The sequence below is a fragment of the Dipodomys ordii genome, unplaced genomic scaffold (genome assembly GCF_000151885.1).
Source record: "Dipodomys ordii isolate 6190 unplaced genomic scaffold, Dord_2.0 Scaffold127, whole genome shotgun sequence".
Classification (NCBI taxonomy): Eukaryota; Metazoa; Chordata; class Mammalia; order Rodentia; family Heteromyidae; genus Dipodomys; species Dipodomys ordii.
In genome coordinates, this window is record NW_012267343.1 from 2,957,843 (window position 1) to 2,982,704 (window position 24,862).

Here is a 24,862-nt window from a genome sequence, read left to right on the forward strand (position 1 = left end):
ATAACTAAGTCTAATGCACCAGCCTCCTTTGTTTCACCCTTGTCCTTCCCTAAGCCTCTTTACTACCCCCTGCATGTGGAGCAATCCATCTGAAATGCATGTCTAATGTAGAAGTTCTTCTGTTTAGAAGTCTTGAGTGGATCATTCTCACCCTACAGATGACCCACTAACACAGTCTATTAAACATCTATTTCTTTCTTTATTTTTTGGCCAGTCCTGAGGCTTACACTCAGGGTCTGGGCACAAGCTTCTTTTGCTCAAGGCTAGCACTCATATCCCTTGAGCCACAGCTCCAGTTCTGGCTTTTTCTGTTTATGTGGTCCTGAGGAGTTGAATGCAGGGTTTCATGCATTCTGGGCAAGCACTCTACCATTCCCAGCTCCTTAAACATGTATTTCTGTTCTAATAAGCTTTCCTATGAACTACAGGAAAAAAATGGCCCTGAGTGGCTCCCTATGATCCCAGGGGGATGATCTTAATTTCTAATTGTATAGTTATTCATTCAGTAAATGTCAGTGTAGCATCTGCCATAGGATTGGGTCTAGATTCCGGCCATACACAGGAAGGGAGTAGTAGAATCTCTGCCTTGAGGAAAGTACCAGTTATGTGTAAAGGTTTGACTGCAAACCACAGTACCCCATTCAGATCTTGTTTCTATCTTTTGCTACTGTGCCTAAATACCCACAGTAACCAGGGCAAATTATTTGTATATCCTGTATCCATTCCAATTGCCATTCTTTTTCCACATGTCTTTTTTCTGGCTTGAGATCCAGGATCCATGTCTTGTTACTTTGTGAATGCTTCTTGTTTCTAAGCCTTTACTAGATAACATTTTCAGGAAGCACTATTAGAGACCTATGGAACCTTGGACATACTCTTGTCTTTGCCTTGTGATTACTTTACATTGAAATCACCTTCTTAGTTCCACCTTAGCCTTTGTGAGCCAAAACAGCCTGGACTTAGTAGATATTTGTTGAATTTTACCAGACTGGCACAGAATAAGCACTCAAAAGCATTATTAATTTCACTTCTCCTTTTGAAAGATCTCCTGCAGAGAAGGCTGATAATCTAGGGAGAAAGCTCAAAAGGTAGGAATTTAGATCTTCACATTTCTAAATGTGGCTCAAATGAAATATTTATGAGATAAAGACGCTACAGATAACTTTGTTTATATTGCTAATTCAAAGGGTAATACTTGAGATCACAAAAATAAGTATTTTACATATTTTAATTTTAATTTGCATTTCTATGGCCTTCCCTAACACCAACATTTCTAAAAGTTTCACAGCACAGGTTGACTTATTAGCCTGATAATATCTTTATAGCAGATTTGTGATATTTCTTGATTGTCAGAATAAGAAAACTATATGTATTAATGGTAGGCTTTTGGAGCTTATGTATTAAAATCCTGAGTCACAGACCTTAGAATTGGCTTAGGATAAGATTGGACAACAAAAGCACAATGTATTTGATTCCTGTATGCTATTCTTTAAACTTGTTCTTCGATCAGGTTTCTGATGCAAGTTTGGGCACCATCACAATTTTTTTAAAGTTTACATTTGAAAAAAGATTTTCTTCAAATCTTTGCCTACTGAGTAGCTAGGATTACAGACATGAGCATGGCGCGCAAGAACTTTGGAGATAGCTTCAAGATTCTCTTTCCTGTACATAGTATTTGTTTAGGTATTAATGTTCACTTTAGTATATTGCGATGTGTAGATCATTTTCTTTGAAGTGAAAAATTCACTCTTTCTCCAGATTATTCTCTTTCTTTAATGTATGGTTTTGCCATATTGCCTCCATCTGGCTAAGTCTGATGTCTGAGTTTTCAGGGAGTAGGGTTCAAGTTTGGAGAAGTAAGGAGATAACTCCTGCTTGGCTTGTACTTCCTGAAAATCTGCCACCAACGATTTGCAGCTTTCATGGAAATCTTTCATTTTATTTTTTATCTTCTGTGTATCTGTGTGTGCTTGTCCTAGGACTTGAATTTGGGGCCTGAGCATTGCCCCTGAGCTTCCTTTGCTCAAGGCTAGTGCTTTACCACATGGACCACAGCTCTCCTTGGGGCTTTTTTGGCAGTTTATTGGAGATAAAAGTCTTACAGACTTTCTTATCCAGGTTGACTTCAAACTACCATCTTCAGAACTAAGCCTCCTGAGTAGCTAGGATTGTAAGTGTGAGCCACAGGTGCCTGAATTTGTCCTTTCTCCCTCTCACCCTTCCTTCCTCCCTTCTTTCCTTCCTTCCTTCCTTCCTTCTTTCCTTCCTTCCTTCTTTCCTGCCTTCCTGCCTTCCTTTTTCTGAAACAGGGTCTTATATCGCAGGCTGGCCTGGATTCTCATGTCCAGAGATTATAAGCATGAATCATCTCACTGGAAAGTGCTAGTCTTCTCATAAGAATACTTATTATTTACTTGTTTTGTTTTCATATATTTTTGGTTGTATTTTAGTTTGGAACTCAGGGTCTTGTGATTTTGAGGCAGATTTTCTACCACTTCAACTACTTGAGATATGATTTTTTTGGGTAGGACTTCCATTTTTGTCTGGAGACAGCCTTGGATGGTAATTCTCTTACCTAAGACCTTTTATGTGGCTGGGCCTACAAGTGTGAACTACCATGCCTTGCTTATTGATTGAGATGGGGTCTTGTCTTGCTTACTTTCTATCTGGGCTGGTCTCAAATCAAATCCTCCTGATCTCTACACTCTGAGTAACTGGGATTATAGGCATAAGCCACAATATCTAGCTTTCAGAGCATCTTTTGAAACTTTTATTTGAGCTTCTCTTTTTCCTTTATACAGATCCTTCTGCTTCCCAAATTTGCAATTTTGCCATATTGACTCCATCTGCCTAAGGTTGATATACTTCTTCAAGTTCAGGGTTTCGTCAAGAATAAGGAGGTAAGGGGGAAGATTCTTCTTTAACTACTACTCCCTGCCAACTCTGCCATTGGAGCTATTCTTACTAGTCATCCCTTCGATTCTTGGTAAAGATAAGCATAACTCCAGTCTTCTGCTGGGTCTCCTCCCCCTTGGGTTGGATCTCAGGCAATCTTGCCTCAGTTTCTCTTGTATGTGGCCCAGTTCTGGTCCATGGAGGAGGGTCACAGTACCTGTGTCATGAGTTCAGGAGAAATCACTTCCTAAATTGCCAGCTCAACTCTGCTGCCAGGCTTCAGCCTGCCTCTCTTTCAATGAGCATTCTTGTTTTCAATTTCTCTGGTGTGAGTTAGGCAGTGGGAACGTTTAGTGCATTGTTGGTGTGCTCTTGTTGTTTCTCAGTCCAGGAGTCTTCTCCCCATCACACCACTGAGGACTTTAGGGAGAGCAGGAAGACTCCGTGTTCTGGGTTTCCATTCAGACCGCAGTCTTGTAAAGAACATTTTACTTGTGATGCAGTAATCTTGAGTGAGAGATTGTGCCTCCCCAGAGTGTGATTTGATTGCCTTTTGTAAGTGCTATATGGTGGCCCTACACTTGTCTTTCTGTAGGGTTGATATCTTCTAGTTTGGGGGATTTACTGTGAACATGTGGAAAGGAGCTAACTTTAAGGCTCAGTCCTCATCGGAAGCATTTGAGGTGCTTGTTATCTCTGTAATTTACAAATGAGGAAACTGAGGGACAGGGAGTTAAGTGACACACACAGGGCTCTCAGCTTCTGTAGGTCAGGGAGAAGAAGTCTCATGGGATGATCCAGGTTAGGAAATGGAGGCTTCTGTGAGACTATCCAGTCAGATCAGGTCCAACAGGTTGGAGCGGGATCATGCCTTCAGATCCAGTTATCCACCTTAGAGTGCCTAGGGGAAGCGGGGAGATGAGGCCTTCTCATCTGCCCTCTGGCCTAGAATGTGGGCCATGGCCTAGTAATCCATGCAGAAAGCCCCAGTGGAGGTGCTTGGTAACCAGGCTGCTGGAAAGCCATTCTCTCTGCTTTCTCTGCAGTGTGTGCCTAGGATGTAAATAATTTACAATAGCAACGATTAGAGAATGTGCTCTGTGTGGGATGAACCCAATTCCCTTAATGACACTGCAGGCTTATATATAGTACAGTTCAGCCAAGGGTTTCACAGGCTCTCCATGCTACAGTCGTGTCAGGAGCTCTGTGGACTAGAGCATCACACAGCTGGGAGCCAGTGACTCACTGAAGGTCACAGGAGGTCAAGGGTAGTACTTAGAATAAACCTGCCTTGTATTCCCAGGTTCTAAATCTCAGTGGCAGGAAAGTCCCTTTATGAATGTTCTGGAAGCACAAAAGCTGTGAAAGGTGAGGTAGAAGATATTCTGAGCTTTCTCTAGGATATGGACTAAGAGCTGCGACCCTAAAACAGGAATTTTTATTTGTAATAACTTTACTGTGTGTTTGTTGGTTGGTTGGTTGGCTTATGGGTTTTGGAAGCAAGAGGTAAGTCAAAGACTTGTAAAAAGGAGTTCCCCAAGCTGGCAGAAATGGGGACAGAGAAGAATGACCTTCCTTAGTAATGTCGTATAGCACAAGGGTTCATCATATGCCTCCAGTGCCCAAGAGAAATAGAATGGCAGCCAAATGTAAAACATTCTAAGAGACAGATATAAAGATGTAAAAGAAAAAGGTGGAATTAATTTTGATATATTCTATTTAAAGAAAATACATGCAAAGTAGTATTCCAACATATAATTAATATCGAACTTTAGGGAGTTAGCATCCATTATGTGATTGCCTCCAATTTCTTTCTTTTTTTTTTTTTGAAATTCAATAGTTTTGCATTAAGACTAGCCACTTTTAAAATACTTGGTAGTCACATGAGGCCTATTGTCCAGCACTGGGTCATGCAGCCTCCTACTCTAATCCCGCTAGCTTTGTGACACTGGGCCAGTTACTTAACCTCTGTGAACCTCAATTGCTTATTTGGTCAATGGGTAAAACTATGGCTTTGCCTTCTTCTCATGGTTCTGCCCCAAACTCACATCAAGAACCAGTGTGGTTCGTCACACACAGTAAATGCTCATTTAGTGCACAATTCCTTCCCCCAAATGACTTGCAGAGAAACTGAACTGTAGGCTTTCACGTAAAAGATTGAAATGCAGCCGTCCTGTGAGTGTTTCTTTTTTCCCTTCCACTGACATTTCTTTTCCTCCAAGCATATTCTCTCACTTCAAGTCTCTGCTTATGACACTTAGAGGGTGTGGGAATTTATGAGAGTGGGAAAGTTATTGAGTGTTGACTGAGCAATAGCTGTGTCTGCCATGTGGAATATGCCTTCATTAATATTTAAACTAGAGTGTGTGCTTTGGTATTATGAGAAGAACAGGAAATTTTAGAGGAAAGGATAGTGTACGCGCTTAACAATTAAATCATGTGACCCTTATTTTATATTGAGTCTCCAACAGTGCTGAAACCTGGTACTGAGTGGGCTTTACAAAGTCATAGCTCATCTGACAGCATTTAGATAATAAAGTCGCTCATCTCCTCGCTGAGCAAAAATATCCATTTTTATTAAAATGCACTTCATAGGAATACCCATTTTTATTTTTAGTGCTCTGTGGATCATGACGATTTTCTAAGTCAACAGAGAGTGTTTCTGACTTCTTCCAGGAAGTTCTTACCTCAACTTGCTGAAATGCAGGTGTACCACAGACTCTCAAAACAAAACAAGTTGAAATACAGTCAGATATACCGAATTTCCCTGCCTGGAGCAGAAGGAGAAGAACCCTTAACCAGGAACTTTAAGACAGGAATCTCAATTTATCACTTAAGTCAGGAATTCAGAGAGAGAGAGGCAGAGAGAGAGAGACATAGACAGAGAGAGGCAAAGAGAGACAGAGGGAGGGAGGGAGGGAGGGAAGGAGAGAGAAGGGAGGGAGAGAGTTCTCCATTTTGGTACAGTTTATTGGTCCATATTATTCTTTGTTGCCTAGGGTTGTCCTATGCATTGTGGAAGGTATAGCAGTAGCTCTGGTCTCTACTCAGCAGATACCAATAGCATCCACTTGACTGTAACATTTAAAGATGTCCCTGTGGAGACACATGGCCGCTACTTGGAAAGCAATGGATGAGAGCTGTCAAAAATTACCTCAGTCCAGGACTGTAGGCTGTCTCATCCTCTTATGACACACACACACACACACACACACACACGCGCGCGCGCGCGCGCGCGCGCGCGCTCCGGTCCATGTGTAACCACGTTCCAGTTCCCATTTTGAAAGCCACCCTGTTCTCTGTCCTGCTTCTCTGCAATAACAGCTAAGGCATTCTCTCACAGCCTCCCACCTGCACCCACTCACAACAGAAGCTCTGTAGCAGGGCTGTATGGGTGACACGCTGTGATTCCAGCGTGTTGGAGCTCACGTCGGGGATCTCTGAACAATCGCCTCCTCCCTCTGCTTGCCGCTCTGGAGAGCTCTGGCAGACAGGCTTTGGCAGCTGTAGCTGTTACAGTTCTGGGCTCAACATGTGCAGTTTTGTTTTAGGCTCTGAACAAAACTTCAGGCCATCGCTTTTTCCAGCCCACTCTCTGTACACGTGCCTCTCTTCCTTGTCCTGACAGCTGGGGCGTGCAGTGACAGGCCGATTTTTGTGGCAACTCATGACAAAATGGTGCAGTTGGGCAAGACAGGGAAATATTCAGCTGTGCAGGAAATCTGCATCTTTTTCATTTTGATTTATTTTTGTCTTATCCCTACAGCCTTCCCACAGTCAGCTGAAAGAGAAGACATTAATGTGTATTTAATCAGGGTATAGGTGGTTTTTACAGTTGATAAAATGTTTGTGTCCTCGTCGTATTTTAAAATGGTAGCCATAAAAGGCTAAAATACTGGCACTGTTCTTAGTCCCATGTCTAGAAAAGGCTAGAACTGTTTTCTGCAGGCTCTTACCAGTTAAACACTTATAGTCAAATGAACAAGACAGACATAGAAACAAAGAATTATAATTAACACAAGGCAGCCAGTGCTTTTGTACAGTTACAGAAAATGAGCAATTAGAGTCAATGAAATGAAGGGTATGAGGGATAGCATTTTTTTTTAATGAATAGGAAGAGACCAATGAGAACAGAAGCCTCATCTGGTCACTGCAGGAGAAACATGGCATGGTCAAACCATGGGAACAGCGTAAAGATGAACACTCTCTGGTGGAGAATTAAGCTGACAGCATCCATAGCATCCATATTAACAGTCACCATCATTATTCCTGCTTTTTTCATGCCAAGCACTGGAGGCAGCACTTAGAAGTTAAATAACTTGCATGAAGCAATGCCGTTTATAATTAAAGTTTCAATATGGAATAAGATAAGGTCTTTCAGAATACAAAGTTGGGGAACATAGGAGTCCAATATTGAGCCAGTAAGTAGACTGATGATGAGATAAAAATAAAATCATACATTTTCCCAACGCTGCACATAGTCTTATTATTTTTCATTTATGTACTACACATACACACACATACACAAACATACAGCACAGATATACAGACAGAGACTGACAGACAGACAGACAGACACACACACACACATGCTATGTTCTTGCTTGAATGCAAGTTATTTGTCTAATGTAGCCCCACTGTGTTGGGATACCCACCAGCCAATCCAAGAGGTACACAAGGACCCGTCAAACCCCTTAGCCTTCAGGTTCTCTTTTGAATACCAGAGGGTCTTGCGTTTCAAAGGCATTAATAGGTGAATTCTCTGGTCATGAATTTGGTTTGGAAGACATTCCCCTGAGCTTTGCCGAAGTAAGATCCAACAAGTACATGAACTCTTCATCTCTAAGGTATCCAGATCAGATAGTCTGGTTGAAAATCCACTCTGAGGCGCTGCATTCGTCTGACAGTACACAAACAAAGGGTACACACAGTGAGTTCATGTCCATGCAAGAGGAAAGGGCAACTATTGTTTATGTCCTTGCTTTGAGAAGCGGGTTGTTTGTGGAGATAGCGGGTAAGACAAAGTCTTAAGTTCTCTTTCCATGTCCTGACTGGCTCCATGAGGCTCAGCTTCTGTGTTTAATCCTTTCATTCTTTCTTAAAACATACCAACTCTAAATATTTATGATGCACCTCGTGCTACAATAAAGTCAACTAGTCACCTCCTAAGTATGACAATGAGGAAACAGCCTCTTTGAGACCAAACAGTTTGCATCCGTTCATTAAACATGTGTAATGCAAAGCCAAGTCAAGGATGTGGCCCAGGCTGCCACAGATCTTATTCTTTTAGCCAGAAACTAATGGCTTTTGCAAACCTTACAGCATTCAACTGGTAGACGATAATCTCTGCTGATGAAAACATGTTAATTTTTTTCTTTTCCCTTGTCTTTCTTCTCTCTTTCCACTTCCTTCTTTGTTTCTCTCTTCTTTCTTCTTGATCTCTTCTTTCTTAGGACTCCACAGAATGGAGCAAGAATGAGAGGAAAAAGGCCGGCAGAAAAGCATGAACTGGAGGTTTGTTGAGCTCCTCTACTTCCTGTTTGTATGGGGCGGTATCTCAGTGCAGCCCTCCCACCAGGAGCCAGCTGGGACAGACCAACATGTCTCCAAGGAATTTGATTGGCTTATTTCAGACAGGGGGCCTTTCCACCACTCCAGGAGCTACCTATCCTTTGTGGAAAGACACCGTCAAGGATTTACAACCAGATATAAAATATACAGGTATGATCTTGGCTAAGAGAGCCATTGCCTTTCAATCTTAACTAGGCTGTTTCCTGCTGTTGCTGTGATTGTTGTGGTTTTGTTGTTGTGGTTTTACTTTGCATACATGATGTGGAGAAGTATTTACTGAGGGCTTATTTTATGCCGCTCATGATGGTACTTGGTACACATTATGTAGTTTTATTGCAAACAATATCTTAGTAATCACCTAATGTAGATGATTATCAACTACTTGTGTAACTGAGTCACCGCTAGGTTTAATAATGTGTCTACAGATACATGGTCAATAAATGGTAAAACTGGGGTTCAAAGCCTCTGGATTGGCAAATGCTAACAAACCTAATATTCTACCCAAATATGTTTATGCACGTGGAAAAAAGTAGAGATATTGAAAGGACACCCTTTTTTTGAGCAGATCTAAACTCATTGATGACTTATTGTCGTTGTTGTCAACAGAAAAAGAGTTAGCTTGGTATAGGGGAGGCCCCAAAAATGCTTTAAGAAAGTCTATGTAGGAAAACCGACCTTTGATATTATTTGTTTGGGTAGGCATGGAGTCCTACAAAAAAATCAGAGTTAAAGAAGGGCCAGATGATATAATTTCATGTAACATCTTTAACTACAGAAGAAAAAAAAAGCAGCTTTGAGGGTTTCTGCGGTATGGTGGCCATCCAAGTTATGGAGGGGTCAAGGAGCAAAGGCTAGACAAATGAAAGATTGCCCTGTTAATGAAAGTCAAGTTTCCATGGCAATGAAACTTGCTTCCCAGAACAGCCCATGAGAAACACAGGTGGGAAGGTGTAATAAAATCTGTCTGTTGTATTAATCTCCCCTGATTGATGAGATTCTTGGGAGAGGATTCAAGACAATTGAGCGCCTTTTGAAGAAGTCTTCTTTGAGAAGACACAAAAGGGAAATTCATCCCAAATCCTACCTAGTGCTTTAGAGGAAATAGGCAACAGACCGGAGGGCAGAAGAAGGTGTTGAGTCTTCAGTTATCATTTGTCCAGGGTTGTAAGCCCTTAGCACGGATAATACCATGCTATGGGGTACTGTTTTCTAAGCCTTGGTAGCTCAAAATACTTTTTTTACACATTTTACTTAATCATGATGTCCTTGATAGGTCCTCAACTCTTTATATTTATTCATCATCCACGAAAAACCATTGTCCAGTAGAGTTTATTCTTGTATTTTGTTCTCACCTAAGTGGAAATTCTTTGAAGAAATTCTCTTGAAGAAAATACATACAAATATACTCACAAACATTCATGCAGATACACATATGCATGCCTGTATTTATAAATCTATATTATGTATCTATATCCACATCTACATAGATGTATAAAATTAATCCCCTTCTAGATTCTCAGATGGTTTTTGCGAGGTCATTGTTACCATAAGCACACCATAAATATTGTGGAGTTGAAATGAGGAAAGCAAAAACCTCTGGAGCTTTTGTCTTAATGTCAAGGATGAAAGGGCAATCTCTAACATTTCTGAGCCAATTAGAATAAAGAGCAAGAAGGAATCCTGGTCTGTAGCTAAGAAGCCTGGGTTTAGACCTGTCATCATTTTAGTGGTTGATATAAAAAGTAGGCAATTATTTTCAAACATTTTGTAGTATTGTGTATTGGAGATAGTGATTAGTGAAATCTCTATCAGATACAACTACCTGCTATCCTTTATGGAATGCTTGAATTTCAGTGTGAAAGTTGGCCCAGGAGTGGGTGAGGTTGTTCAACAGCTTTGCTTGTGGAAAAGTTCATAGATAAACTTTCTGTGGGTCTTGAAGAGTTGTAAATAACCAGAAAGCTATTGTGGAAAGGTGCTTATGGACATTATGAAATGTGAGGAAGAAAAGAAATGATTACAGGGTGAGTAAAATGAAGGGGTAAGGAAAGGAAGAGAAATGAGAGATGGTAGAAGGAAAAAGAAAGAGAGAACCAGAATTTCACACATATAATGATTGATTCAAAGGGCTACCCCCTTGGGAAAACTATTTTTAAATATCCCCTAAAACAGTAGTCTTCTAATTAATTTCACATTTTGATCCTTATAAGTACTGTCTGGCAGAATGCAGCCCTTGTTCTTTGTGTTTATGCACGAACTAGGTATGGATATGCATTTACTGCATGAGACCGAATATGTGATTTTCTGAAATTTTTCCTACTGGATGTAGGAGGATGTAGGTTCGATATGTTAGGTTTGGGGAATTGAAGACATAGTAAAGATGCTGCTATCTGGATTTTATCAAATAATAACCTTTTGGTATTATGTGTGACTTTGTCTTCCACGTGAACATCATGTGACATTCTTATGTTAGATGCTGAGGGTGAGTAGCCTGAGAATAAGTAGTAGTGATATGATATGATTTGTCATTTTATAATGTAAGCCATAGCCCAGGTGAGATGACCAACATGGTTGTTATTAGTTTTGAAATACCTTAGTCTTCAATAGCTTCTCCCCCAAAGGAACCACGTATACACAATACTGTCACATCCCTCTATTGAACATTTATTATGTTTCAGGATGTGAGCCTTCTCTATGATGTGGACAGTGTCTTAACATTGTACAGATGGAAACTGGGACTAGGGAAGGTTGGGTCTGTTGATTTATGTCATTCATCCAGTGAGGGTTTGGAGTTAAGGTCCCATGTGAATCTACCTAACATTAATTCAGTGTTGTATATTTGCCTTCGCCTTCATTGCCAGTGTGGCTCCCAAATGAATTTAGACCTCCACATATTCTTCATTATGACTAAGTTGTAGACATTTGGCATGTTAGTTTAAGGGATACTGAGATGTGAAATGTTGCTATTGCGGTTGAAATTTAGGACATCTGGATACTTTTTCTACCTCTCCATGCACTGGATTTGTGAAACTAGGCAAATCTCCCTCTTTTCCTGAATCCTACTTTTCTCATTCATTTGGTATGCATCATTGGTTTCCAACCTGTGTTATTTGAAATGGGGGCGGGGAGGAGGATCTGATTATAGTAGCCATAGAAACCACTGCAGTGTGGGGAAAGGGTCAAAGGGCCGATTAACCAGGACTCCCTGTCCTCCACTTCCCTTAGAAAGAGATTTGCATCTGCTTTTGTGCCCAGTTTTCATATGTGCTTTGGTTTTGAATGCAGTGCTTAAAGTTTGCAATCATCCAGCAAGCTGAATTTCAACGTGCTATCTAGCTCCAGAATTAAGTAGAAGATTCAACCAAGCTCATGTGGTTAATTAAATGATAGAGTTCAACTTAGATTTCAGGCCCTTGACCATCCATGATTTCTTCCTTATTTTATTTAATCCTCAAATGAAATAATTATGAATCAACAGTTACAGGCCCAGTACTATATCTAGGGCAGATAATACAATGATGAATAAAATAAACATAGTCTTCCTTCTAGTAGGGGAAACTGACATTAATTAAGCATTCCCATTCTCTCTCTCTCTTCTATCTCTCTTTCACACACACACACACACACACACACACACAGTCTTGGTAAATGGTTCAAAGGAAAAGTTCAGGATAGACAGAAGTAGGAAGTAATATATAGTATAAACATTGTCTTGGCATTCATGATGCGTAAGGAGTGGGTGGAGTTATTGTCAGAACCTACACATGGACATGCATGCAAATAAGTACGTAGAGATGTGTGCTCATCCAATACTGGTCAGATCTAGATCCAATTAGGACATGCTCATTGGGACAAGCTGTCAGTTCCTCTCTGTGCATCACTTTGTTGAAACACTAATACATTTCACAATGTGTCTGTCTTTCTGTGTGCTAATGTGGCTGGATACAGAACATTAAAAACTTGACATTACCTCAGCAGAGAAAGAACATGTTTACCAAATGGATGCTCTAAAGCCATCTTTACTAAGATGCGTCAGATCTCAAGTCTTAGCTAGTACCCAGAACCTGGAAAATTCCCCTTCTCACTTAGGTAAAGTATCACCATCTTCTTCCACATTCTTTTCCACACGAAAAGTGACTTCATTTCCTAGAGGCATGGTGAGCAGTCACTGACGGTGGCAAATATGAAAACGTTTCCAATCTCAGCAGTGGTTTCCCCTCATGTCTTTGTGTCCATGCTGTGGTTGGTTTGTACACATGAGCTCCACACTGATGCTTGAGACAACTTGGGCAGAAGAGGGCTTGAAGTAAGAGAGGATAACAGAAGATAAGGGTTTTGATATTGCTGTTGTTATTCTTGATTCTGCAGGGAGTAGTGGCAGACCATTGGCTAATCTAGTTACTAGCCAGCCTCCCGTATGCTTTTTTCTTTGCTGTATGTTTTTGGCCAAGGAATGAAAGTTCCTTGAACCTTCCTGCCATCCTCTATAAATTGGGTGAACCAGCTGAGGTAGTCTCCCTCTGAAATGCCGTGATTCTGTGAAATATTGTCATTTTAAAATACAGCATGCTATTTGTGTGGATTGTGGGTTTGGAGACTAGATTCTCATGTTTTTGTTTTTTTGTTTTTCGCATTTTCTTGTTATCTTTAAGTAGTTGTACCAAAAAGGTACCATCTAACAAAGCTGTTTATTAATGTTGCGCATTTTGGTCAATGTCTCCCCTTTCTATATTCTTACCCTTCCTTCACTTTTCTTAATTTTGTGGGCTACACGTTGAATTCCTGACTGCATTTCCTTCCCCTCTCCTCCTCATTGCTCTCCCTTTCCTCTTGACCCTACCCGACTCCTTTCAAGTACTTGCTTCTTGGTGTCTATTTTGTTGGACTGTGATTTTGCCTTTGTAATGAATCTCTTGAATCTACCATATTTCAGTTCATACATTTAGATGCATACCATACAACATACTTACTTAAAAATTTTCAACGAAATCTAGCTTTTACATATGTAAGTGAAAATGTTCATCCTGTCTCTCTCTGGACCTCTGATTCTTAGGTTTTGTTGGACTGCAAGTCTCCTCTTGGTTTCTTTATAGTGTGTTTCAAGTCATGCAAAGTTCCTTGACTCATAAATATATTACTTTAGAATTTAGCACAGACTATATGCCATAGCTCTGCTATTGTTTGATGACAGACGACCAATAGTAAACAATAACACACACACACACACACACACACACTTCACAGCTGCTCCTCCATAGAACTCAGACTAGGGTTGAAGGATAAAGCAGGAAAAGGCAAATAAGAAAACAATTATAATTGCATGATAAGAGTGATCCTTCAGATACTCAATTTTCTCCTCTGGAGGAAGCGATCACAGTGTTTGTTTCACCTAGTGGTTCAAATAATCAATTTAAATTATCTTTTGTCTGGAAATATTTTCATGAAGTTCTAAAGCATTCCAATAGAATTATCTTTTTTTTTTGCTTTCTGTGAAGATCATACATCTATCAAATATTAATTAATTGGTTCATATTGTGAAGGAAACAGTAGTATTGTCCTATATTATAAATGAGAAAATTGAACCAGTAGAAGACTGAGAAAATTGTCCACATGTACAACAGAGAAAGGAAAGGCTGGTAACCAAAAGCATGCCTTGGATATTCTACATGAGCCTTTAGCATGCTTTCTTTCATGACTTGCCCTCTTCCCAGTTACTTGATTTGCTACCAGATATTTTGATGTTTGGATTCCTCTGATTACGGATAAATTTAAATGACTCTGAGACTTTTCTCATCTGAAAAATGGGAATAGTGAATACCTGGAACTCTTTCCTTCAGAAATAATTTATCTAAGCGTAAGCTTAGAATCAAGTATATAGAGCTTGGAATTTTGGAAGAAATTCAGAAATGTGGACTCTTTCATTCTAGAAGCTGGATATATTCATAGAAGTCATTGATTTCTTCTATGATAATTTATAAGTCAGTATAGTCTACTGGTGTTTCCTGAGCTTACACTGTTTCTTCTTGCTTTATTTTCTGTTAATTTCTTCCCCTGACTGTGAGATCATCAGTATTTGTGACCACTTTAACAATTATTTCCAAAGGTGGATTTTATTGGGGAATTATGGTATCATTTGAAAGCTTTGGATCTGGAAAGGCAAGACAGAAGGAAGACAATGGTAAAGATATTCTCTCTGCCTCAGGAGGTGGTTTCATATTGAGTGGATTTTTCCTACAGCTTGTACAGAAAGTGGCTTGTGGTTTATGTTGCACCACCCTTTGAGCTCTAAATATGCACCTTAAGGTTGAGCATAAATCAAATCTTGGTAAACCAAGTCTAATTGGCTAGCTGTCTTGCATATTTATTTCAGAGCTGTGTGAATCTCAGTCCTAATGTGCTCTCTTGTTGGCCCTTCAATGTGTTTTACCAAAATACAGTAGGTTTTTGTGGTAAAGCTCTTTTTCTCAATGAATAGGGTGAGAGCAGGGTAGATAACTCAACTCAGATGAATGGGATGTGGATTTTACCTGGGACTCGCTCAGAAGTATATGCTGGCACTTCTGTATACCAGGTGCTGTGCACTGGGTAGTTATGTGGTACAAGGGCAGACATGGTTCCTGCTCTCAGAGATTTAACAGAGAACTGAAGATAAGAGGAAAGCCATTACTTTTAAGAGACTTGTGGATGAACTTGCAAGGGGTTCCCAGCCTCTTGATTGCTGAAGGGATTACAATACCTGAGTTTGAACTCAGTGATAGACTTGAGCCATGTCTTCAATTTGCTTTTAGCTGGTTATTTTGGAGATAGCATCTAGTGACCTTTTCTTCCAAGGAAGGCCTCAGTCTGCGATCCTTCAGAGTTTAGCTTCTTACATAGCTAGGGGTTAGCCCTCCCCATTCCGTTTGAGACAGGATTTGATATTATGTAGTACAAACTATTAGTGTGGGTAAAAATCATTCCAAGTCTGAGTTTCATAATGCATATTACATGGATTTCTATCCTGAAGTAATATCAATAGTTGTTTTGTGGGGGAGCAGGGATGAAAGATTAGAATCCTCTAGTCAGATGAGTGGTAACAATAACAACAATCATCGCCAATTAAAACCTTACGTGACTGGCATTGCATTATACCCAGTATAGAAATTGTCCAACTGATATTCACAATAAACTTGTTAGTTGCTAGTATTTCCATTTATATCATTTGGGCCAGTCAAAATGGTAGAGTAGACACTGTGATCTGATAGGCAAATATTTATTGTTCCAGTGTTTGCCTCTTTGTCCATCCTATGTTGCTTTCCAATGATATACATATATAGGATATGCGAGCACACATATATTTGCATATATATGAATTATTTAATATATATGACATATAATATCTGCATATATAGCATACCACACACATATATGTATATACATATATATTATGTATATACATACATACATATATATATATATATATATATATACGCACACCACATATGTAGGCATGCATGTGTTTCTACACACATAGTCAACAAAGTTGTATGAGCCCTCCTTGCAACTGGGCTTTTGCTACTATTAGACAATAACAACTTTTTTTCTTGTTACCAGATCTCTGTAACCATATCACTTGTAGTGAGCAAGCCCATGGGAATTACTGGCTCATCCTCGCTTTGATAGTTGAAGCGCTGCTGTTGTGAATTACAGCCCATGTCACCGCACTCCGAAGGGACATACCTTCAGTTTGGCTGTGGAGTTTATTTTTTCCAGTTCTTTGGCTTGCATCTACCTTTTGGTTCACGATTGAGAGGATGGTATCAGTTCCGCCAGCCTCTATGTCACAAGTCTCATCTTTACTTTACATTTTCCCATTTTTATTTCACGTTCAAGTTGCCATTCCCCTGTGGTGTAGACATAGGTGGTGTGATATTTGAGGAGTGAGAGATTGCCTTGCTTAATATGTAGAACTATAGCTGGCTATTAGCATCATGTGAAAGGCTTCTTTAAAAATACCAATGCCCGAGTCTTTCCTCAGATATTTAAATCTAATTTTTGGACATGAGCTGGATCAATGATTGTTGCAGTTTTGTGGGTATAATTTTGTTGTCCAACTGGTAGTTATGATGGGTACCACTGGCATCTAGTGGATAGAAGCAGGCAACCAGGGGCACTGCTAAGTATGTTACAATGTGCAGGACAGCTCTCATTAGCAAAGAAATGCCATTTCAGTTGTGCAGAAGTTGAGACACTCGGCTGTAGTATTTCTGAAAGCAGATTTATAAAAATGTGTCAAGAAAACTATTAGAATAGATGTTATTCGATTTTGGTCTTCATGAATTTTCTGAGTGGATTATACAGGGACACCACTCTGAGAGTTAGATTATCAAAGTGCTGGCTGCAGGATCTAATGGGGAAGGAATTTTTCATGCAAAGAATAAACCTAGCCTTAGGCCTGGCTATCAAGGATGCATCAGTGGAGGAAAATGATTCTTGCTTTCTACTACAAAGTAAAAGTATTTAAGCATAAGTAGTTTTCTACACCAGAAAAGCATCTTCATTCCTTTTTCTTTTTTTGGTCAGTCATTGGGCTGGAACTCAGAGCCAGGGTGCTGTCTGTGAGCTCTTTTTTGCTGTTCCACTTTGAGCCACAGTGCCAGTTCTGGTTTTTTGGTGGTTAATTGGAGATCACAGTCTCATGGACTTTCCTGTCCCCCCTTCCCTCCCCCGCCTCCCAAGCTGGCTTCAAACCACTATCCCCAGATCTCAGTCTCCTGAGTAGCCAGGATTACAGGCATGAACCACTGGAGCTAGGCCTCTTCATTCCTTTTGTGAATTCCAGAGGGTTTCTCCACTGACTACAGCAGGCTTTAAAGATGTCTAGGTGTTATTGTTAGGTCAGATACACATATGCATAGTGTGTCCAGGACGTAGGTATTCAGATCACCTTAAACCTAGATCACGTTAGACCAAGAGTGTAAACAAACACTGTTTTTGAGCCTAATGGGTTCAAAAGTAGATGAGGACAGAGGACAGGGTTTCATCTCATGTTCCTATTTATCAATTCCAGCCACTTAGAATTTGGCAGCATTGATGAGAGTCACCAACCTCCAGCCCCACCCCCACCTTCCCTCAATCTTACTTCTCACTTAATCCAAATTTCCTATCGAAGTCTTACTCTTTGGAAGAGAGTTACAACCGGAAAAGTTAGCTCAAGTTGCAGTATTGACTTGGTGTCAATTCAAAGGTTATCGTTGATGTTGATTATTTAAAATTGAGCCTCCGATTCCAAGAACAAGGACTTTATTGCTACTAAATTGGCACCCGTGCAGTATGTTGCTTTTTTGAGCTCCCATGCCATTACTGAACCAACTTCTGTGAGTTGCAAACCACAGTTTGCTGCAATCACTGTAGAGCAATTTTCCCGCTTGAGTCAGGAGCAGTGGCTAAAATTGGACTTGCTTTCTCATTTCTGTGAGAAACAGACTGACATGGGGTCTTTAAACTGACACAAAGATGGCCAGCCACTTCTAGGACTGAGGAGATTAGAAGGAGAAATAGAAATAAGCCCTTAGGGCCCCAGACTGTTTTAAATGTTGGCTAAAGAAGAGAGGGCCTGGGTCTGTGATCAGGAGCACCTATAGCCTACTCATTCATTTGAAAAAATGCTTATTGATCTGCTAGTTGGCCTTGCACCCTTTCTTGCGAATGGAAGAAGGAAGCCTTGATCCCCGTGATCAAGAACTTCAAATATATCCTGGAGAAAACGGACTAAAAGGCAAACTGCTGTGATACATGGTAAACGTTCAATTTCCTGAGTGAGTGGTTTGTGCAGGGGAAGGGATTTTTCTTGCCTAGCATGGAGATGGCAAAGCTGGGAAAGAATGGGAGGAAAAGGTAAGTCTGGGAAGGCATGCTAGAGGAAGGAAGGGCGCTGAACCCAGCCTTTAGCAAGGATTCTGATTTCATGGAAAGGCATCCACAATCATCTCAGAAAGATGAAGCAGTTCCTGGAAAGGCAGGGAGACAGGAGAAAGCCGGGAACTATAAGGCCTTCAAGTGTAGTGTATTTTTTTGGTGGGGGAGGGTAGTTCTTCTCGTAGTACCCAAAGATGTAGATGCCTTTGGAGCTGGGATGACAAGGTGAATTCAAACAATTTACAATCTCTAGATTATTCAGCGTATTCCTAGGTAGCCATTTATAGGATTGTCTTGTTGTTTTCATACATTTTAAGCTTCACTTATGCAAAAAAAAATCTTTTACATTGACTTGCAATGGAGTCATAGCAGAGACATATGCCCAGTAAACATATAGATAAAAACCTGAGATTGAAATGAAAACTCACAAAACCAAAATCTCACCTTAGTACTTGTGATAGTTTGATATTCTCTTTCCTTTTCCTTCATTTTTTCTTTTCTTTTATTCTTTTCTCTTTTGTGCTGGTAGTGGGGCTTGAACTTAAGAGTTTTGCACTATCATTTGGTTTTTCTGCTCAAGACTTTTGCTCTACCACTTGAGTCACACCTTCACTCACATTTGTTTGCTGGTCAACTGGAGATAAGAAGGAAGAGTCTCACCAACTTTTTCTTAAAACCTGGGCTGGCTTCAAACCTTGATCCTTAGGTCTCAACCTCCTGAGCCACCAGGGCCCAGATAATATTCTCTATTCCATTCCATTCCATGATAATCTGTTCCTTTCTAAATCATTTATCCTTTTTCAAATGCTGGTGTCTAACACCAAAATGGACTTCAGCTCTTGTTAATAGGGAAAGGAGTCTCTGAAGTTTGTAAAAGGCTAATTTGGGCCCTGTGTTGTGGTTTTCCTATACTGTAGTCTCTTTTGGGCTTGGAGGAATATTGTGCTATCCGTGTGGAAAGGGTTCAGGATAAGACGGTTCCAATCTGTGTGGGAAACAGAATGTGAAGGTTGGGAAGGTGAAACTGATATGGGCTGATAACACATGCAGACTATTGCTCTGGCTGACGTGGAAGGGACAGGTGGAAGAGAGAAAAAGAGAAGTGTTATATGGCTGTAGCAGCAATTTAGGGAGAGAAGACTGTGTGGAACCTAAGACATAAGCAATGAAGACTGAGTTCATTTACCCTCAGTACCACTCAGGGCAACCTACCCTCGCTGAAGATGTCCTGTTCTTCCTTCACCTCACTAGAGATTCACCTGCCACAGTTCTACATCTTTACCTGGATGCATTTTTCTAGGTGGAGCTCTACAGCTGCTGGATACCTTTGTATCTGTCATGAAAGGAACCAAAATGCCCAGGCTTTTGCCCCTAGGCAATTTCTTTATCTCTCAAGGCCTTCCTCCTGGGCACAAGAATTACTGGATTTCATTAGGAGGAAATGCTCAGATTGTCTGGGAGAAAGATTATGAATCCAACACTTTATCTTAACTTGATTTGGTAATGTTCACCTTGATGGAAACCTCCAGCCACAAGTCTGTATCTAAGCATCCATGAACCCTAAAACCATCAGTGTAGCTTGGTAATATTTGAGACTCAGGCCATACTCCTATGAATCACGGTTCTGTCCTTTCCCCCAAAACATGGAATTCTTAGGCCTTTGGCTGAAATTACTTGAGCTTTAATTTCTTCATCAGCAAAAATGAAGATGCATCTCCAAATTTCTCTAAAGCATTAAGAGTACAAGACAGCATTGAACATAGAGGACTGGCTAGGTAAAGCAAATATTTGAAGGACCAGCACTGGGAAAGTGGACAGACTCTCTAGGAGGAGTCCTGCTAGAGTCTCTAACAACAGGAGCCCATGTCTTCTGTAGTGGGGATAGCCTGAAGAGATAGCATATGCTACCTTCTTGGACCAAGAAGACACTTCTGAGGGGAAGTATGAAGTAGGCCGACTAGAGAGGGAGGAAGATTTCTGATACTCTGAGGCCCACGTCTTAGGAATCCAGGGGCCAGGACACTAGGAAGGTATCTTCCAGATCTCAGAATAACATTGATTCATGTATACAGCACACGTTCCAGGATTTGCAAGCTTGTAATTTATTAATCAGCCCAGGTGATGGGAGCAGTCTGCTACATCTCATTTTCTGGTTCCTACAGCTCAGTGCTTGCTAGGTTGTCTCTGATGTGTTGTGCGAAGGGGACACTGTCCCCCAGGGATGGCTTCTCATCCAAGCACCTTCCCGGCAATCAGCAATGATTGGAGAGTAGGTAGGAAGGGGTGCAGATAACTTTGCTTTTCGGCGAAATGTACATTTGTTTTTCAGAAATCAGCAAGGTACAGCTGCTTTCCCTGAGCACTTTGACAGCCTCTCTCTGGTTCGAGTGTGACAACTGTTTTATTTCACATGGATGAGGGAGTGTGGTTTCCATGAGAAAGAAAGAGCTGAATACAAATGATATGAAAGCATCTATGCTGCTGAATAGGTTAGGAATGTCTGACTTTACAGAGAGAAGGACACATTTGTGCCTTACTACAAGAACTGTTTGTTGAGTTCCTACTATGCATAGGCATTAAGTTAGTGTTTGATGACTCCAGAGCCTTACCAGCCTCCCCCCTATTTTTTTATCAATACTGAAGCATAGCTAGAAAGAGACCAGAAATAGCCAAATTGATTCCTAGTACAAAGATCTTATGGAGGACATATAAAATTGAACAATAATGTAAGGAAGTAGTGATCATTTTGCAGGATTAAGAAAAGTTTTTAATAAATGAGTTAAGAAGGATGTTTGTGTGTGTGTATGTGTGTATGTGTGTGTATGTGGGTGTTTATATGTGTGTATGTGTGTGTGTATGTTTGTGTGTGTGTGTGTGTGTGTGTGTGTGTGTGTATAGGTATGGGAATAGTGGTCTGAGGTTAGTCCCTGGCAAAAAGTGCAAGATCCTATATATAATATAACTAAAGCCAAAAAAGAATGGAGCAGTAGCTCAGGAGTAGAATGCTTACTTAGTAAGGGCAATGACCTGAGTTTAAATCCTAGTATTACAAAAAAATGACAATAGAATCATAACTGAGGTACTTTAAGGTGGCAGGGGCTTCAGTATTTAGTGAGGGTTAGAAGATGAAGGTAGAGAAAGAAGAAAAAGGTAAGTGTCAAGATAATTCCTTTGGCAATGAATCACCAGATCTAGGTTAAATAGGGAAAAGAGGGGAAGGTGAACATTTTGTCTTGGTTCACTATGTGGGTGGTAGTCATTTTTATCACGGTGGAAAACCATGGAAGACAAAAGGAGTTGTTGAGGGTATATATGATTGAAGGTGGTGAGTCAGATTTGAGAATGTTCAATTGATATTCCAGCAGATCATTTAAATAGGAGCTTAAGTAGGAAGTGGTGGAAATGGTTCTGAAACTTAAGAGAGCAGGGTTAAGGAACTATGATAGTCATAGTTCCCAGATTACCAAGAGCAGTTCTCAGAGCTATGTTCTCACATGAAGCAACTAGCTCACCCTGTGCAGAGACAACACTGAGAAACAGGTAGGACTTTGTGATAAATTGTGGGATTTTGGTACCAGGGAAGGTAAAATAAATGAAGGTTTAAGGAGGAAAGGTCTAAGTAATCAAGGACTATGTTATCTGATAGAGTACAAAGAAGAACTGCCAATAATAGTTTATTCTTAAATTCTTAAAATTGACAGGAAACCCTTTCATAGAATGCTAAGGTCATGTGCTCAGTTTGGGAGGGTGAGAAAATGAGAAGTGAGACAGAGCTATTAGGCGATCAGAGATGGAAATGAAGCTTTTTATTTGTTCTTATTATAAAGGTGATGTACAGCCGGGTGCTGGTGGTTCACTCCTGTCATCCTCATTACTCAGGAGGTTGAGATCTAAGGATTATGGTTTAAAGCCAACACAGGTAGAAAGTCTGTGAGACTCTATATTCAATTAATCTTCAGAAAACTGGAAGTAGTGTTAGGGCTCAAGCAGTAGAGTGTTTGCCTTGGTCTGAAAATCTGAGGGACAGCACCCAGGCCCAGAGTTCAAGCCCCACAACCAACCAAAAAAATAAAAATAAACATAAAAATAAAGGTGATGTACAGAAAGGTTGTCATTTCATAAGTCAGGTAATGAGTCCATGTCTTTTTGGGCAATGTCCTCCCTTCCTTTTCTCTGTTTGTTAGTTTGTAAAAAAGAATATGATTAGGGAGAGAAAAGTCTGGAATAGGTGGCTTACTTCTGTTAGCTACTCAGGAGGCTGAGATCTGCAGATTCAACTCCATCCCAGGCAGATGAATCTGAGAGACTCTTTTCTCTGATTATCAGTGGAGATGTGACTCAAGTGGAAGAGCACCGACCTTGAGCAAAAACGTCAAGTGAGAGCTTAAGGCCTTGAGTTCAACTCCATGATGGGCTAAAAGAAAATGGAGAGATCAGAACTGTGGTTCCAGGTGGGTTTAGCTTTGATGAGGCAGTGTCAGAAGAAGCAGGGGCGGAGTAAGGACTGGAATGAAGGCCAAAGGAGGGATACCTTTCAGTTGAGAAAGAAGAAAGAAGGAAATGAGGTGTGGGTTTGGTAAGTCTGCACACTTTCCTCATGGCGGCTCTTGAAGTAGGATGATATGAACCTTGTCACTGTGGATGGAGGTGCTGGGAGAGCCGCACAGGTCTGCAGTCCTTGGAATCACTTGAAGTTCACATGCAGCACTGTAGAAGCTTCTGATTGTGGAAAATGGGGTTAGACATAAAAAGGTTCCCAGGATGCAGGCCTCTGATGAGTGTGATGTCCAACACTGTGGATGTGGAGGCTCTAGTCTGTGTAGCTGGGTTATAATTCTCCAGAATAACTGACCATTCAGGGTTGCAGCATGGATGATCACGCGGTTCAGAATCATGGGGATTTTTCAGGTAGCACACGATGAAAAGGCAACACACAGTTAAAAATTTTGGCAAAATAGTATAAGTACCTTAGGATCCAGAAACCTCATTACCAAGTACACTTGAATATCCAAAAGATGTGAAATCAGTGTGTTAAAGAGATGTCTTACATTCCTGTATTCATGACAGGGTTTGCATCATAGACAACATATGTATCAGCATGTTCATCAAGATGAGTGGATGAAGCAAATGACACACACACACACACACACACACACACACACACACAGAGGAATAGTACTGAGCCCCCCAAAAGAAGTTAATTCTGTCAGCTGCGGCAGACTGAACCTACAGGTTTTTCCATTAGTTGAAAGAGTATAGAATCTGAAGGTGAAAGAACTATAACTAGCAGGGACTTAAGGGAGTAGGAGAATTGGTAATTGCTGGTTGAAAGGTACAAAATTCCAGTTAGATAGGAAAGAAAAACAATTCCAAGATGTTTTAATTTTGTAACTGTAGTTGACAACAATGTATTAAAAATATCACTGAGTAGATTTTAAGTGTTCTCACAATACCAAACTATCTTTTTTGAGCACTGGTGGCTTATTCTTGTCAATCCTAGTTACTCAGCAGTCTGAAATCCAGATGATTGTAGTTCAAGGCCAGCCCAGAAAGAACAACTCTCTAGACTCCATCTTCAAAAAGCAGAAACATACAAGACTGTATGGCATACCTGGTAGAGAGCCATCAGTGAACAAGCAAGCTAAGCAAGAACAAAAGATCCTGATACCTGCACTCACTCTCATCCCCCCACAAAATATATTGGCATTCCATATATTAGTTACACATATACATATATTAGTTGGATTTAGCCTTAGCAGGTCTTCAATGTATACCTATGTCTGCATATCAGGTTGTATACCAAAAGCCTAAAAAACTCTTGCTTGTCAGTTAAAATGAATTAATTTCAAAAAAAGTCTTCATGTGTCTATTGGCCATTCTTATTTCCTCTTCACATGAAGAAATGTTCAACTTCTCTAGCCATAAAAGAAATGCAAATCAAAAAAAACATTGAGATTCCACCTCACCCTAATGAGAATGGCTAAAATCAAGAAATGTAATAACAACAGATGCTGGAGGGGATGTGGACAGAAGGGAACCTTACTGCACTGTTGGTGGGAGTGTAAACTTGTTCAACCACTTTGGAAAGCAGTATGGAGGTTCCTCAAAAGACTCCACATAGAGCTCCCCTATGACCCAGCAATCCCACTTTTGGGCATTTACCCAAAGGATCACAAACAAGGCCTTACTAAGGGTACCAGCACAACTATGTTTATTGTGGCAATATTCACTATAGCTAAGATATGGAGCCAACTCAGTTGTCCCTCAGTAGATGAATGGATCAAGAAAATGTGGTATATATACACAATGGAATTCTATGCCTCCATCAGAAAGAATGACATTGCCCCATTTGTTAAGAAATGGAAAGACTTGGAAAAAATTATATTAAGTGAAGTAAGCCAAGCCCAAAGAAACATAGGTCCCATGGTTTCCCATATTTGAAATAACTAGTGTATGTCTAGGACAAGCAGAAAAAGTCTAAAGCTCTGTACATACGACT

The 24,862-nt window shown here is 40.4% G+C and overlaps 1 protein-coding gene across 1 annotated transcript in view; it reads left to right on the forward strand.

Annotated features, from left to right (window-relative positions):
* Positions 1-24,862, forward strand: part of Brinp1 (bone morphogenetic protein/retinoic acid inducible neural-specific 1) — a 177,232-nt gene that overhangs the window by 36,397 nt on the left and 115,973 nt on the right. Inside the window, exon 2 of the mRNA XM_013030133.1 lies at positions 8,349-8,616. Coding sequence (XP_012885587.1) covers positions 8,399-8,616 — 218 coding nt within the window. The 5' untranslated portion in view covers positions 8,349-8,398. The remainder of the gene's footprint in view (positions 1-8,348; positions 8,617-24,862) is intronic.